Genomic DNA, 18315 nt, shown 5'->3' on the forward strand with positions numbered 1-18315 from the left:
GAAATAACACAAGGTGAGAGACGCCTAGATTGTCACGTTCCACGTTTCAACAAATCAAAGAGAACAATCTGAGGAAATCATCCTCTCTTTTTATGACCCTCCACTAACCACGTACAAACCGACACCATTGCTGATTGGAAGAAGAGAGGGGGCGAAAGGGTCGGCCGAGGTGTGGAAGTTCCTGCCTTTGTGCACGCAAGTGCAGCTTGTATGCGTTAAATTGCCAAATTATATGTTTGAGGATGTAAGAATAAAGTCAGGAGGATATGTCAAATTGAAAGTAAAAAAAACATCTATACTTACCATAATGCATGTAACAGTTTCCCTTTGTGGGATCGAGTTGGATGGCCTTCAGGAAGTACCTCTCTGCTTCTGTTTTCTGCCCCTGAGAGAGACGGATTAAACACAGTGTCATTATTGTTTCAACTGCCCCTCAAAACTACTCATTATAAAAACACCACAGTCAGCTCAAGGGCCAAAATACCTTTGTGTATACCTAATGTCCCTCTCCAAACCACAGACCCACTTTAACAATAAATCTTAATAAATAGACATGAAACACATGGGCCACGAGTGTTATTCTTTCAAGCTCATGTGTCGTCCTGTCAAAGTGCACATTGTCATGCTTGGCACGGAGGAGCAGACGGGGCAAAGGCTCATTCATTACACACTTTTATCTGTTCAAATAACACTTCCAGAGCATAACCGCAGATTACCGGTGTGTGTGGCCCGACCGCTATGAAGCAAGACAGAGAGCAGTGGAAATGGAGCGGGAGGGTGGAAAGAAGAGGAGGGGAAAGAGACTGAAGGAGAGAGAAACAGTGAGCGTCATCATATATCTATAGGGAGCATGGCACACACACACACTGATTTTATCTGTGTCTACAGTGTTTCTCCAGCCTTTAGAAAAAAATTTAAGAATCCATACTGGGAGAGTAAGCATAGCATGGTGAGGGAAAGCATCACTGAAGCCCTGTGGACCTCAAGAGCTCCCTCAGATCCTTTAGACTGCGATACGTAACCAATCACAGCTCAAACAGAACAGAGCATCTGGCCAATAGAAGTGCCAGCTGGGACTTTGACACATCCCTGCTCACAGTTGGGCACCAGATGCCATCTGATCAACAATTAACAATGTGCACTCATCTATAAAAGCTGATGTTTTAGCATGAGCAATGCAACCATTATTGCGTGTTACATTAAAATATAATGCCTTTGCATACATAATAACAATAACAAATTGTTAAAATGGAGTCTATGAGGATTTGAGGTGAAACACCAAAGTATCAGAAAGGTGGAGGAGGATTAAATAAAGATTGCGTAAGCCAGGACAAATATTGCAAAATGAACTCAGTGTGAAATACAGCAAATTACTTCAGTTCAGTCAAATAGAAGAACGGGCTCAAATCCAGTCGGCACAGTGTAGCATTAATGACTGTATACTTAGTCAAGCGTGTACATTTTCAGAGAGCTGTGGAGTCAATAAATACATGATTTTTTAATGTAAATATCTGAGTGGTGTTTCCCTTGATGCTGCAGAAAATCAAGCCGGTGTTAAGTATATGTTTAATAGAGCTGATGGTGTCCAAGTAGTGATCACAGTTCCAGTCTCAAAAACATAATCTCTGTGTATTTTCACACATGTAGGAATGTGTATGTTTGAGGGCCAGCTGGTTTTATAATAACAGAGGCCTACGTCTGTTTGTTAAACCTCAGAATTAAGATTTCACACACTGAAATTAGTTGCAGTTGTGAGTGAATGGAAGATTTGGATTATGACAGGTTTGGGTGTATTAATGGATAACATGCCCAGAGTAAGCTATATGGCAGTTAGGAGCTAGGACCTCAAAAAAGTAAGTTGCTCATTTCTCGTCTTAAAAGAAATGTTATTACAGTTCTTATTAATCCCAAAAGAGGCAATTTGTTACACTACTTCTTATATTACTTCACTGTTGAATGGCCTTATAAACTGGCAACTACATTCTCTTTCATCTTCAGATTTCTGGATTATAACTTTGGCTCACCTATATGTCTCTATGAATAATCATAAAACCAAACACGCACTGATGCTCAATTTTCTCGTAATCGTTTTTCCCCTGCAAAGTTAACTACTCCACCACTTATCATCTAAGGCATTTCTTTATTCATAAAATATTTATTGATTTAAGATTTGTCCTCAAACTTTGCTTTGCAGCCATTTTAAGAAATTTTATGTCTTTCTCTCTCTGACTGCAGTCTTCTGCATCCGTATATGTCGTTTACTGCTTCAGGATAACTGCACAGTGAGAGAAGAATAAAGCCAATGTTGTTGCACATACTGTACCTGGCAAGCTACAGTAACCAGCAATAAAAAGATAAAAGAAGCAAACATATAGGTTTAGAATCTTGCGTTGGGTCTTAAATTTGGCACAGGTAAAGGTCAAGTTCAGGTCTCAGTTTTTGGTTAAACTGTATTGTGTGCAAACAACATTCTGGGCCCTATCTTGCATCCCAAAGCAGTGCACAATGCACCACAAATGTTGTTTTTCTATTTTCTGATCATGCAGATGTCATTTCATCAAGACCAGAATCCATGTTCCAGCACAGACATTGGTCCATAATGAAAATTACAGAGAATTTCTAAATCACATGACGTCCTGTGGTAATACTAGTCCTGTGCATAATCACTGCCGTGCTGAATTTTTTTGCAAGTCGATTCTTTTTGAGGTATGGGTGCATAGACACAGCTGGCATTATTCTCCTGATCAACTGACAGGAGATTATTATTGTTACAGCCTAGTGGGATAAGTGCCAATTAACTAAAAAAGTGAGTTGTACATACCCTAAATGGACTTGCACCGTGCACTTCAGTTTGAGTTCTGTAGATGCTGTACTTCGGAACAGCAGTGCTTTGAGCAAAATGCTATCGTCAGCATGCCAACATGCTTACAATGACAATGCTCATAATACTGAAGTTTTGCCAGGGCTTTGGTCATAAACCAAAGTATTGGGGTAAAAAAGGCCCTTCTTGACATGTCATGTTCTGTGGTGAGGAATCATAGAGACAAACTAGATAGTCTTCGGCCAAGTGTCTAGACTTTGAGAATAGAAATGATTTACAGTTGTTTGTTTGCAGCCCAGGATTTTTCTTTCCTCAAGTTTACTGGCATAAAATGATAACTGCTGTATGTGCCAGTGGAAAGCGCCCAGTCAAACTAACAAAGATGAGGATCAATGGAACTTACAGCTAGCTTGCTGTCACTCCATTTCCACATTTTCGTGACACGAAAACACTCCTTATTTGTTGAACTGAAAGCACATTGAGTCCAATAGCATGGGGAGGGGATGGAAAACATAAAACTGATATAGGAAATCAATAACAAAATGCAGACAATCCTTCAGCCTTGTGTTTTTATTAAATATATCCACATCGTGTGGATACAACATCCTCCCTTTTGTCACACACATACAGAGCTTAATGGTGCATGGCTCACACATTTAAATCTCCTGATAACATCGGATAAACTGCAGATGTAGCTCTGGCTCTCTGGACAACGGGGTGATTACGAATGAAGCCTGCATTGTATTAGTTGAGGAAATGACAAGCTGATGACTGAATCCAATATTAAAAGCATAAAGACAGCCATGTCAATTTCTGACCTGCAGAGTGTACAGAGAGCCTGAAAGACATCCTGATCCCCAGGGTGTGAGTTAGGAGGGTGTGGAGGAGCCAGTACTCATTTGAGTGATTAACTCTCCCTTCCTCCCACATACTGTGCTTTCCTCATCCACAAATCACAGCAACTCTTTGCTTTTTGCACCTATACCAGCTCAGCTCCTCTGTCCTCCTCTCACCTTTCTCTGACCCTGCTGCCAAGCCTTATCTTGCAATTTCTCCACCTCTCCCTCAGGCATCTAAACCTCAAACCCCCTGACAGTATCTAAAACGTCTTCATTACTCACAGTGGTGCCACAGGGAGTGTGGAGGTAGGGGATGAAAGAAGCGGAGGGAAGTCAACTTCCTGCACTGGTTTTGATCATGCTTAAATGTTGTTGTCATCAGGAAAAGAGGCAATAGCCACAACAGGAAGAGCATACATTAAAAGCTCCTGTAATGTGAATTCGTCTGTAGACATACAGATTACTTCATTTTTTTTTCTTATTGATAAAGAGGAGCTTCCCTTCACTGATGGCATTGTTTGCACTCACAGGATCACGGGGGTTCAAAACCCCTTCATCATTCTTCACAGTCAGAGATCTACAGTCATTCATCCCTGCAGGTTTGACACCCAAGTTCCTCCAAAATCAATATCACTTTCTTAAATAAAATGAGTTTCTCTTCACGGCTCACTGAATTCTTCCCTGAGTCCACTTCACCAAGTCTTGATGCTGTCCTCTAAAGAATTGTGTTGTTACCCCAGCCTGTACTCGCTGACAAGAGTTTGGTTTCAGCTAATTTCTGATGCCCAGTGGCTTTCATACAGAGAGGGATTCATGTCAGCTTAACAAGCAGTTTTTATCTACGGTGTCAGCTGAACTATTCTTTAAGCTGACCATCCGTCTGACTACAGATGGGAAAAAAAAAAAAATCAATCTAGAATGGTGCTGGGGCTCAATTTAATTTAGACACACTGATGTACAATGGTAAGACTACTTCAGATACACTGTGTAATGGCTTTATTGAGCCACACATGTGATACAGATGAGGGAAACTTCTACAGTAGCCTAGAACAGACTAACTAAACGCTGCTACTAGATAGGACCTTTCATGTTTTTCATGGCCGCCGCCGGATTTCCTTCGTGCTACGAAGATGAGTGTGAGGTGAGGGGATTGCAACCAGCAACTCCACCACTAGATGTCACTAAATCCTACACAATACTCCTTCTAGGAAGCGGCTGACACTTAGCTTTGTTGCCAGAGTTAGATTAGAAGATGAATACAACTCTTACATCTGTACAGTAAATATGAAAATCAGCACAAAGCTTAGCTTAGCACAAAGACTGGATACATACTGGATTAATCTGCTAATCGAAATCTGAAGCCCGCTAAAACTGCAAGATGTTGCAAACTCCAAAGTGCAACATGACAGTTTTTGTATAGATTAAATAACATGTTCATCGTTATGTTTTGGAAATGCTGGAAGGCAAATTTTGTTAGCTTAGAGCAGAGTCAATCTAGGCCTTTTTCTCTGTGGTTTCAGCATTAATGCTAAGTTAACTGTGTCCTGGCTCCAGTTTCATATTTACCCTACAGACGTGAAAGTGGGATCAACCCACTTACCTCTCAGCGAGAAAGAAAATAAGTGCAGATTTTGTTAGAACTGCCAAGCTAACTGTTTCCAGCCCATGTACTAAGCGTTAACCAGCTGCCAGTGGTAGCTTCATATTTGCCGCACAGATATGACAAAGATATATTCCAATCTGTCTCTCTGCAAGAAGACAAATACTCATATCCCCCCAAATGTCAGGGCTTAATGTGTTGATGCAGTGTAAATACAATAATGGTTGAACAGTTTAAGAAAATGATGTGCGAGCAACATTCTTCCACACATATCACAAACTAATAATTTTGGAAATGAAAAGCACTTTCAAAGGACTCTGTTTCCATAAGGGAAATGAAAAGGGACAGGGCCAGGAAGACTGTAGCCTTTCTCTGAAAATCCAGAACTCACCGCTCGTGGCTTTTAAACACATTTATTTCTTTTCATTTGGGCCCAGACTATGGGAGCTGAACGCTTTCACCCTTCTTTTGACCATCTCCACTAATTTGTTTATTTTTCTTCTGACACTCCTTTTCAGCTCTAACTGCTCCACTCCGCCAGTTCTAGTCCATTAACATATCTAGCAACAATCTGTAATGCATGACTGTATGACCCAACCACATGACCACCTACTCGTAAAAAGGGGGACTCTGAAAACTGCTTCTACCCCTGAGACCCTTCCACATAGACAGCGTTTTTTTTGGTTATTGAAACACAGGTCAGCTGTGTGACCCTGACAGGATATTATCTTTGCCGTCCTGGAAGATGCAACGGATATTTTTTTTTCGTCACATCGTTTAGAGATTTAATTTCTTTATCTTGCAGAGCACTTTGCCAAATGCCTAATCCGATCTGTTTTGTTGTTGATCCATAGTCGCAAACAAGCTACATGCACCAAAAGAGGTCAGCCGGGACAGCTGGGATTTTTAATCAAAAAGTCACATTCCCAGGACAGAGAGGAGAATCTTGAGACACAACCTTCTCTCATTGTCCTCTTACTCTCTTCCAATCTTTTCCCTCTCTCACACAGACACTATTGATTAACTGTACAGACTTCAGGAGAACATTACGACCATCGGTAAGAGCTGGAGAGAACTGATGAAAAGCCAGTGGAGATGAAAGAGACTGCAATAAAAAAAGAAAGCGAAAAGAGAGTACACGTAGAGAATGAGAGTTAGATCAGAGAAGCAAGAAGTCAAACAATGTGAGGTTAAACATGTTGACATCAGCAAGGCAGAGTTTAGACGAGAAAGACACCAGTTTGCAACATCTGTGAACGGGACGTGATCGATTGACGTTTAGCGTATCTACACATCCGCTATTAAGTAATGCTAGATTTACAGTCGACTCAAGCGGTTAACGAGAGTGGGTTTTGATTTATAGCTGAGTGTCAGATTTCACAATCACAACTGAAATGCTAGATGCCGATATCGGATATGATCAAGCTGCATCAGGCTTTAGTTGTATCGTGCATGAGTGCTGCAGAAATGAGTCCTACAACCAGAAATAAGTAAGCATTTTTGTATTGTGCATTTTTGTTGGGTTTTTTAAAATTAGTTTTTGGTTAGATGACTGAAATAAAGTCCATGATTAACAGAAGCTTGAAAGACACAAAATATGTCAGTAAATACGACACACTTTTAGTTAAAAATAGGGTTGCTAACAAGGGGGTAAATGAGACTGCAGGGGTTGTTGGGATCATTAAATGTCATCACATTGATTACAGGAGGAGCCTAGCGGTGGTGATGTTAAAGTTTAAGGTGAAGTTCGTTTATAGCCTTCCAGCCCAAAAACATCCTACTGGATTTTCGTGGAGGGTACCAGGCCGATGCTAACTTTTGGGTTATCCTTGCAGCACTGTGTATTGAATTAAGCAAGAGTTTTATTTTGTATGAATTCAAATTCGAATAGGACAAGGGAGAATTGAAATCTTACCGTCATAGCCAGGAGTTTGCCATAAGTGAGGTGTGCAGGAATGTGGTCCGGCTTGGCTCGCAGAGACTCTCTGTACCAGTGTTCAGCTTCAGTCAGCTTGTTCAGTCTTATGTAGGCCTCTCCTATGAGAGCAAAATGAGGGTCGAGTCAAAGGTCAAGCTGTCAAAGGTTAAGATATCACGCATCTTCCCATCATTCAGCTGAGGGTTTCCATGGCAGTGACACCAGACCTCAGTCCAGCAGGACATGAAATGTGGCCTTGAATCCTACGATGTTTGACATTTTCACTTGTACATACACTGAACTATGAAAATGCAAATGTTGACCTTTGTTTTAGAGTGCCACGCTTACACTGCAGAATTAATCACAACAAACAATTAGAGCTACTTATGATGTCTTTCAAACCATTGATGCTCAGCCAGAAATGAACATTCAAGGTGTATCTTTTATTAAAAAGTGAAATAAGCTGGGTTCAGTATGTGACTTAAAAACACTACAGGAGAATATTGCTGTTATAACACACTCCTTCACATTCCCTCATCTGTCAGATATAATCTGATACCTCCCCCACCACTAGAGATCGGATCCTCTGCTAACACCTGAAAAAACAATAACCTCTCTTCATAGCCATCCAATAACACTTGTATTATTACAAAAAATCTGACAACATCGGCTGGTAATTGGACACAACACAGTTCAACATCAACAATATAACATATCGAGGGGAAGAGACTGAATATGTCCCAGTTGTTAACATTTCACAAGAAACTGATAACTTGGGTTTCTATTTCAAATGAGTTGTTTAGGCTAGAGTGGACTGAAACTTTAAATCCGTGGGGATTAGGACTAATCACTTCCCTGATTGGAGATAAGCAACAGGTGTTGCATGTGTAATGACAACTCGGGGACCTATTTGATTTGTAAACACGCTTTCTCCTCCTGTGAATGAGCGATAACGCAGTGTAATGATATCTCCTAACACATGGGCAAGTAAAATACATCCATTTTAAGACATAACTTCCTTTTGTTGTGAAAAAAGAAAGCCCTTTCTCTCCTGAGATGTAAAGTAATACATAAGCATATATTTTCAAGACGATATCCATCAGCACAGCCTTATGTTTTAGATTTAAGTGTTGGAAATCCATGATATTGTAGCTACATAATCAAAGTTGTCCATGTTAACAGCTAACATCGAAGATGTTTCTATAGAAAGAGAATGGATTATTAGAGAATATCAAAAATTCGACACTTCCACGGCAAGCTTGTAATTTTTTCATTCCAATTTATATGATTTGACAAGTTCAAGAATTGAAAGCACTCCATGTTTTTTTTAAGAATGTTGAATAACTTTAGTTTAATAAATCATCAAGATGTCTGGAGAGATTTACCACCAATCCAATGCATTGAATTATTTAACAAAATGTACCTACAGGTCTGCTGTGACCCGACCTCTTCATATGCTGATAGGTTTAAAAGCAGCCAAAAATACTTGACTCGCCCTTCTGGCAGCAGAACTTTGTGTGAGATTAGCACAAACATCAACGTGCAATTAGAAGTGACATTGAAAACCATGCGTTTTAGAGTGGAACATTCCTCGGCCCACCAGAGACTGTTGGAGCGAGACCAGCAGGGTGCAGATTACCACCCAGGTCTGCCTTTAATGAAAGCTTCTGCTCTTTGGCGTCTGACAAACAGCATGAGTGCTGCACAGTGACTGAAACTGGAAATACACATGAGCAGGTGTGCCAAATGTGCAAATCAGTTCAGTGAGGAAACAATGCTAAGCCGTAGAAATCACACAATCTCTGGCTCACCTTTACGGTAACTGGAGCTTTCATCAACATTTTGACATAATCTCAGCTGGTCTGTCAAATTGCATTTTGCCAACATGTAAGTAAACCTGTGGCACTACCTAGTCTGGATTACAGACAGGTTTGAACTATGTGTGTGTGTATAAGTAGCTGCGTAAGTATGAGAGAAAGAAAACAGGAGGGAGACCGAGAGGGAAAAAAAACAGCTATAATGAGCCTGAAAGCAGCTGTTCTACAGCTGGAATCCAACAAGCTGGATTGTTCTTGTAGTAAAAAGCAAATGAAGTCTAATTCGAACATGATACTTTAAACCTCACTACTGTCTGGTCAAAACGCTGTTAAACATCATTAATTTAAATGAAATTTCTTTATGCTTTATTTTAGCCATCCTTAAAACCGTTTGCAGAACACCATACTGTAGCCCTAATTTAACCTTAACACTAGGCTACAGGAGGCTAGAGTGAGCACGTTCATATTTATTAAGCAATGACTTGAAGTGAGCATAAACCCAAAGAAATCTAAATCTGGGTTTACATCTTCGCATAAAATATTAAATCATTAATCAGCTAAATTGAAGTCAAATTTTATTTATATCAGCCAAAATGCAATTTGCTTTCAGGTATGATTTAAATTATATACAGCATTCAACACCCTCTGTCTTTAGTCCCATGATTCTGGTAAGGAAGAACTCCCACCTTTTTAACTGGGAAAAACAATAGAAATTAAAATCAATGGAAGTTCACAACAACCATTCTATTAGTTTTGTTTCAACTTCAACTCATTTGAATGATTTAAATCTGTGTTTCTGAGTGTGAGAGGTACCTGCTCCACAGTGGCTGTTAGCGAACTTCAACTATGCCACATTCAAAGCTGCAAGTGTAACAGCTAATGAAGATGTAAGCAGTAATTAGTAATACCTAATGCTTACTGCAAGTTTGGTTCAGTTAAGACGCTGCCTGTCCAGAAAAAACACAGAGGTTATTTGTTTTAAGGGACCCAGAACTACAAAGTAAAACAAAAATTCATGATGCATAGCCATCTATTAGTGCTTCAAAAATAACCCTCAACCTTCTGTTCCACTGTCTGTTATTCTTCCTGCACTTCAAAACAACAAATCGTGTCATTCAGGTCTTAAAACAAAAGCAGCTCTTACCCATCATGTTGTAGAGGCTCTGTGGTGCAAATTGTCTTGGCATTTTCTGTATTGCTTCTTTAAACACTGTGAGGGCCTCCTGTGAATGAAACAAATAAAAAAAGAGATGGTGGGGGGATGTTTGCATTAGAGAGCAGAGAGACCCCGCGAGAGAAACTGCCGTTGGAGTAACTAGTCATTCCTCCCCTGCAGCCGGGGCCTTGACACTGTGAATACACAGCGTGGAATTGGGGGTCGCTGGGAGGCTGGTTCATACGGCTTCAAGCAGAAAGGGTCTATCCCCAGTGTCACGCCTGTTAAGTCAACTAGAGCAGTGTCACATATTGACTCTGGTATGTATGGGACGGAGGTACAGCGATTCACCTCAGAATTTAAATAGTAGAGGGAGCTGGAACTACTTTATTGCTGAAGAAAATGTTGTGGTTAGAGGTCAGAGGAAGTGGGACTGCTTTCTCTCTCTAGCATGCCAACAATTTATAAAAGCCCTTATTGAATCTGCAGTACTACTGCTTCAATCCTGACCTGATCAGCAGCATCAGTGCTTGTGTACAATATAAAAGTGCAAAATTGGAAAACCGGTTGCTTTAGCCAGCACTGAAGGCCTTTTGGGGGCATGAAAAATAGTAAATTTGTTAGAAACAGCCTGAAGATTATCTGCACAAAACACTATGTCCCCTATGACAGGCAATTTTGGACCACGGAGCATTTTCTCAGTGTCCCCCAAAGGCTCCTTAGCAACTGGCTACGTTTTATCCCGATTCACTGTGGTTTTACATTTTCATGAACATGTACTGTATGTGAAGGAGCACTCTGTGAACTCCCATGTTAGCAATGGGGGTGTTTGTTAAGCAGCATGTGTTTACAGATATGAAACTATGAGCCAAAATACACATACAGTGACCACTCTATTATGTACACCTATGCAATATGCTACAATTCATGGAACAGTTCTGCCATTTCTGCTATGTTTAATGTGTAAATTGTTAGAAAAGATGTTGTCGTACTGGACTGGATGTACTGGACAAGAATGAGGTGTTTAAATTGGTTTTGTCACCTCTATTTACGTACATACATGAGGTGAATATTAGAAACAACTCTGAATATGATGCAATCCAGTACAACACTACAACCAACTATGACATATGCAGAACAGTTGCACTGAATTACACTAGATTGCACAGCTGTACCTAATAAAGTGGCCATTTATAGTAATGTAGATTTTACATTTCATATTTTGAGAGGTCAAATATATATTGTAGAGATGAAGCAACCGCATATGAAGGAATGTCGTGTCCATGTGGTGCAGTTTATGGATTCAGGTTGTTACCTCCTGGTGTCCTTGTTCATGGAGCAGCTTGCCCAGGTTGTACAAGCAGCTGGTGACTGAGCTTTTGTGGGCGTGGGGGTCTTTCAGGTTCTCATCTGGGATATCAGCGCAGGTCAAGAAGGTGCGCTTGGCCTCATCAAGGCGACCCTGATTCATTAGGATTATGCCTGTGTTCAAGTAGGCCGCTGATGGGGAAACAAAACATGGAGATTTGTGTTAGTTCAGGCAGAGCACTTAAGTTTAGACTGCAACAGCTAATTGGTTTGGTTGTTTCTTTTCTTCGTAAAAATCTGGCTTTCATCTGAATAGCAATGTTACACAGTATTTACACAGATGAACAGTGTGGACTAAAACCTGACTCTCTTAACATTACTCTGCTGATACTGTATGGTCATGCCAACAGCTCCCTCCACTATCGCAAACTCATTTTATGTGATATATTTGTCAGTTTCACTGAATTAATCTTCCTGCATGTGTTTTTTTAAGGTTGGAGTAGCTCTCCTAGAAGAATCCTTGTTACTGCTTCCTCAAAGAGGAAGGAAAATATACTATGTGCATAACCATTGCCCCTAAATGATCAAATCCTTAACATTAATGTCTTTCTCTGACCTTAAGCCAAAGACATCAGTGTTGTTGAAAAGTGAGTAGTGAAGTAAAGTAAGAGTAATGATCATGTCTATGTGAAACATATGCGCCACTGTTGATCGTATTCCTGCTTTACTGTGGATACTTTAGATGCTTGCTAAACTTTTTCTTCAGTGGTCAAAGACAACGTCTAATGATCAATATGTAGCTGAAGAGTAATTAGTCTCTGTGGACCTGCCTCTCTAAACAACTACTTATCAGGTCTGGCTGTTGGTATAAATTAACTTGGTACAGCAGATCAATCTAGACAGCTCTTCTATAGGGTGTTGACATATAACCAAGTCAAAGGGGGGCGGCTGAGAATCAAACAGCCTTTTCTTCCAAACAAACAAGTTATCTTCTTCCTCTCCTGTCCTTGGACCTTGTTATCTCAAATTATTTTACTCTACATCGTTACACCTCATAGTCTTATCAGTCCTATGTGGTATTGCATTTGTGGGTCAATACAGAGACTTTTTTCCATTGCATGGATCTGCACTGAAAGCAGAACAGATAAGAAACACCACAGAAAGACAAAGGAAGTTTTCTTCTGAACTGATTTTCTTTATGCAGAAAACGTGACAGATAGCACTAGATAGAACAGGATGGCGTTGTATATTAAATAATGCTACAGTGTGAACTAGTTAGCTCCCAATTAGACAGTGAGTAATGGTGCAACCTTGAAACAAAAAACGCTTTAGCTGTCACATCCTAATTTTGCTTTCAACATGTCTGCTGCTTAACGTAATTAATTAACTTTGTTATCGGCTATAACAGATTGAATAATTGCAGGCTGAATGGAAATTTTCTAGTCTAAGCAGGATCTTGATTAGGTCTATAATTAATCCGTGGGAAGAAAGGATGAGACGTTGAAGATTCTCTGTTTATCTGTCATTGACTGATGCCTAGAACAATGGGGAGCTAATTTACTGCATGATCAGGTAAGATTGTGAGCGATTTGTACTAATCAGGGAGTGGAGCTGCTGAGAATGACATCGTATGGAAAATTTGATTCCAGTGAAAGCAGGATAATTGTGGTGAATTTCCATGGGGGGAGAAGAAGAGTGATGAACAACGAGGAGGAAGAGAAAAAGAAACGAAGAGAAAAACTAAGACACAAAAACTGAGAGAGAAAGAAGTAGATGTGGTGAACATAGCAGGGCTAAAATGTAATGAGAGTGTCATGGCCTGAGTTCATAATAAATGGCATAATGCAGTTGCTTCATCTGTTGACTAGCTCTGAAGGCCAGTCAGATTCAGCTGTGCTGAATGTTGAATTCGGTCGAACACTCACTGCCCTTTGCCACCTATTACTCTCCCTTCACATAACCACAGCCTGTGTTGACTGTTGCCTGGACACAGCACAGCCACAACCACAAGAGCTGGAGATTGTCAATAAAAAAGAAGAGCTGTACTTACAAGCCAGAGTTGGCCGGCTCCCAATGGCCAGCTTATAGTAGTGGAGTGCCTCCGAGAACTTGTTGCTCTCCTGTAGCAGTAAACCGCTGGAAAAGACAAAAGAGATGATGGTACAGGCAGTTTAGTGCTGTAAAAAACTCAAAAGAGGAGAACGTTTAAAGTTATAAAAATCAGTTAGGATTAGACAAGAACACAAGCGGCTGATTAAACCGAGGAGGAAGATTTAGCTCTTAGTAGACCACAGACATTTGAGCACACTGTGAGTGTTGGCTGTGGATTTTTTCCCCCTCAGGCTCAAACAGCATCATTAATAACCCTGTCAGACAGACAGCACTCTGGAGAATACAAGACAACAGGCGCTTCCTCTGAGATCACAGCTCTGATCAATGGACACACGCATGTAAAAGGAGAACTCATCTATTTGCCCGCACACACTCCTAAGTCATTGTAAAAGCCATGGGTGGAGACACACCTCAGAAAATCAGCAAAGCCTTCCAGACACACTTTGATATCAGCGGATACTAAAGGAAATCAAAGGGCTTAAGGATAAGAAAATACATATTATAACGCAGATATAAGAATAAATACAAACTCACAGGTTGTACAGCATGTCTGCCATGTTGCTGCGGTAATAGAGGGCATTTCTATATGCCTGTTCAGCCTCCTCCATCTTGCCCTGGCTCTTCAAGACATTTCCAAGGTTGCCCCATGCTGACAGGTTACAAAAGAAAAGGTTAATTGAACAGAATTTAAAAAAATGTGGCAGCCTTTTAATATACAACTTATTCAGAATGTTAAAAAAACTCTTTAAGCAGCAGGAGAGGACATTTCTGTGGCAAGCAGTCATTTCTGTTCTTTTTTGTTACTCACAGTCACTTACTGACATTCAGTTCAGTGTTTTTTATTTTTATTTTTTTAAACTCTATAGAGGATGTTGTTCTGCTGCTGCTGGTATAAAAAGACATTACGGATAAAGAGAGCTGACACACCAGAGGAGGTTTGTGCCAAACACACCTGTCATTTCTATGATGGCGAGAATGAAAAGAAGACCACCACAGTGCTATTGCACAGTGAAGGGCATTAGTGTTGAATAGCAGAGTGCAGTAACTGACAGGTGAAATAAGGTTGCTAAGCGATTTTTGTACATTTTGTGCAGAGACTCACTCACACTGGAGTATGAAAATATAAATAAAAAGGGGTGAAAAGAAATGGATGTAAAATAAGTCAATGTTGATTGCTAGGTAAAATAATATTTAATAATATTTTTAAAAACTATTCTATGGTACGAAAAACCTTCACAATAATTAAAATCCCACTGAATGAATTTCTCAAAAAAGAAAAAGTAAATTAAATTAAACACACACAGACAGGCCTAATGAGGTAATTAACATTAGTATATGTAAATATTTTGAGGTCTGGCCTAATGCTGCTTTTGTTGACATGTGTTAAAGTGTCTTTAAGCAATTTATTTACAGTATTTAGTTAAAAATCATAATCGAACCCATCTATAAAATCCCACAAGAATATTCAGTATAAACAAACAAAATAATCTAAAGCTTCATTCATTCGACTATGCAGCCATTTCAATTAATTCAGTGTCTTTTGCAGGAAAGAGTTGCTTTGTGCATCCGGATATTTCACAGTTCAAACGATCCAATGAGTGTGCCTGTGTTTGAGGTTGGGTTCTGTTCAAATCTCATATTAACTATAATGAATGTGAGTTGGGGATATTGCTGCTGCTCTGTTTGGCTGATGGCCTGCCAAAATAAACAGCTGTCACGCCTCAGCTCTGCTGCAGAATCTGAAAGGGAAATTAGCTAACACAACGTGTCCCGCCGTTGCCTTATGAGTAACCTGCCCTGCTTCCCTTCTCAGCCTCTCTGAGAACTTTGGATGGGAATCTGTGTCTGATGACCTTGAATGTGAAAGCTGCTGAATATTTTATCTGCTGTAAAATGTGCCAGTCAGAGACGGGTGATGGTGTCCTTCCAAGTAAGACTGGGCATCTGGTGTCAAACAGATTGCGTGCTGGGTATAAAAAGATGGGTGACTTATAATGAGGTAGAACTCTGTTATATTCCTTGGAACAACAGTAAAATCAAGGGTTTGTAAAAATAGATTTGGCCTTGAAGGGTACAACACGCACCAGTCTCATTTTGCTTCTGGGAGTTCAACTACAGTAGTAAGCACTTCTGTTCTAAGACTGAATGATGAAGAGAAGACATTTTGAAGCAGCTTTACTTTGAATTATTCAGGGCCAGAACTGAAAAAAAGCAAACATTATCAAATTTAAAACCCTACCATAAAGCTTGCTTTTGCACACACACCTGTGTGTGCTGATTTTAATAAAAGCATGCATCTGAGTTGCGCCTTACCTTTAGCAGGGTTGACATAAATCCCTGACTTGTAGAGCATCTCCTCATTCTGCCAGTCCTGGTTCCTCAAAACAGTTTTGACACTGAAAAGCAGAACCAGGGCAGCGCTGCAGTACACCAACATAGTCCTGGAGGACCTGCGTCTCAGACGGACATACAGAGACCTCATCCCCACTGCCACCAGCAAGCAAAAGCCCATGCTGGGGATGTACAGTACTCTCTCTGCTATCACAAAGCCCACATAGAAAAACACATTTGTGGCAGGGAGGAAGGGGATAGCCAACAGGCCGAGAGAGAACACTACAACATTTTCAGAGGTGGGCAGTGGAGTCCTGCTCTCATAGTGCTTTTTGGTACCATTTTGTGCACTATTAACATGAGCATCTGTGTGAGAATTGTTCATATGTTCATGGTTGTTATATTGGTAACTGTGGCCATTACTGTTCCCATTTCTGCCATTGGTGTAATGATGCGCTTTGCCATTGGTTTCCTTGCTCTTAGCTGGCTGGTGTGTCCACAAGCTGAACCAAGCCAACAAGAACAATCCTAGGTAGAAGGCTACTGTATGAAAGTTCCTCCAATCAGCAAGGGTCCTGATTAAAGGCAGGGCATCCATTGACCAATCAAAGCTCAGTGTGTCGGGGCAAAGGAGAAGCCAAAAGTTGACGGCAGGTAGGTGGAAAAAGGTTAGCATCCTCGTGAGGAACGAGGGTGAGTCGGCTGCCGGGTTGTCGGAGTTGGAGAAGTTGGGAGGTTTGTTACCCATCCAGTAGAAGCGGCAGGCCAACAGGATGGCTCCCCAGGCTGCCAGCAAAAACACATTCAGCAGCAGGTGGACGTTCTTTCTCTGAAAGACAAAGATAATACAGAAACAAAGATCAATCCACTGGAAAGGAAAGGAACGACTGTTGGAGAAAATATACTGCACATATGAGAGATTGCGCCAAACCTAGTTTTCCATGGTGGTTGTAATATTTATGACTCTTGGATCTTTACGTTTACTCTGACCAAAGCTATGGATTGGAAATTGATCAAAGGAATGCCTGACCTTACGTCACTTTAACACTCAAGAATAAAATGGCTACCGCATGGCCACGAAAGCTGCGTAATGCCATCTGGAACAAAATTACTGTTCAAGGACAATTTAGAAAGTGTTGATTAAGTAGAGTATCTGTTTTATGTGTTTCATCAAAACATTTTGTTTTGGCTGCTGTGACTTTTTCTTTAAAACCTGTAAAGCAAGAACAAATCAGTGCAGTGCCATCTTTTCTATTTTTTTCTTTCTTACTGAGTCACTTTTTAAACTAACCACCACTGAAGTGGCACACAAACCTTTATTAAAGCTAGATCATTCACACTAAGTCAATTCATTTATTGTTTAAAAATGAAGGTGACCTTACTTAACAACTTTCTATTCCTACACGTTTTTTTCTCCATGGCCTCCACAGTCATAACAAAACAAACACAATGTACGAACTCCATTCATCATATCACAGACTTGATATTAAACACTTTCCCAAATGCTGTGTGGAAACGCTTATAAAATATTTATAGTCTGTTTGGTTGTTTAATACTTTTCTGGCAGAGCATTGAAAAATGACTGGACATATTTTCCCACAAGCATGTTCCAATGTTAGGACCAAATTACCTTTCTTTTTGTTGGAAATGTTGGAAATCCAACCAACCAACTAAATTTAGAATAAATGCAGCTACAGCTATAGCATGGACAGTTAAGTCCACTTGTCCTGCAGCAATAACTTAAAATTTGCTTCAAAAATACATCAGAATTAAACAGGGTATAGATGATCAATATGTGAATATTGCACCAGTCTCTGCAGTTTGAGTCTAAATCTCCTGGGCATCAAAGGCTTACATATAATCCTTTTCATTATTTAAACTTAAAGCCAAGGCAACCACATATTGCTGTTACTCCAGTGAATGTACTCTTTATCCATCTCTGCAAGTGCACAAACATGTCTCATCTGTGATCATAAACTACATCACCAGTGCTTTGGGGGTGTATTATTGATTTCCTCGCCTGCCCATTGTCATTTACAGATTGTATCTGTGAAGACAGGCTTTGGTAACCTCTGGGGACATCTGACTGCAGGGTGAAAAGCTTTGTTGTCTTTGCAGGAACACTGCTAATACAAAGAGCTGTAGCCCAACGGCTCTCACAGGAAATGAGACTGGAAACACAGGAGTCAACACCATGACAACACCATGAAACTGATCTGCAAACAACTCATTACAATATTTGCTGTGGTGCAATAGAGGCGGTGAATGCGACAGAAACACTTGCAATGCACTCAAATGCAACAAGTCAATATGTTTAGTGTGTTTAGTGAAGACTGAAAGATGAACTCCTCTTCAGTGGTTTGTTTCACTGTGACTCTTTTAGCAAAAATAATAATAATAATAATAAAACTAC

At 40.3% G+C, this 18315-nt stretch overlaps 1 protein-coding gene across 1 annotated transcript in view; it reads right to left on the bottom strand.

Moving 5' to 3' along the window:
• tmtc2b (transmembrane O-mannosyltransferase targeting cadherins 2b) overlaps positions 1 to 18315 on the bottom strand; it is a 92227-nt gene that overhangs the window by 14107 nt on the left and 59805 nt on the right. The window contains exons 3-9 of the mRNA XM_010756822.3: positions 15885 to 16731; positions 14106 to 14220; positions 13510 to 13595; positions 11467 to 11651; positions 10140 to 10218; positions 7176 to 7297; positions 304 to 385 (exon numbers count right to left, since the gene is read on the bottom strand). Of these exons, the coding sequence (XP_010755124.2) occupies positions 304 to 385; positions 7176 to 7297; positions 10140 to 10218; positions 11467 to 11651; positions 13510 to 13595; positions 14106 to 14220; positions 15885 to 16731 (1516 nt within the window). The remainder of the gene's footprint in view (positions 1 to 303; positions 386 to 7175; positions 7298 to 10139; positions 10219 to 11466; positions 11652 to 13509; positions 13596 to 14105; positions 14221 to 15884; positions 16732 to 18315) is intronic.

Source organism: Larimichthys crocea, chromosome XXI (assembly GCF_000972845.2).
Source record: "Larimichthys crocea isolate SSNF chromosome XXI, L_crocea_2.0, whole genome shotgun sequence".
In the NCBI taxonomy this organism is placed as follows: Eukaryota; Metazoa; Chordata; class Actinopteri; family Sciaenidae; genus Larimichthys; species Larimichthys crocea.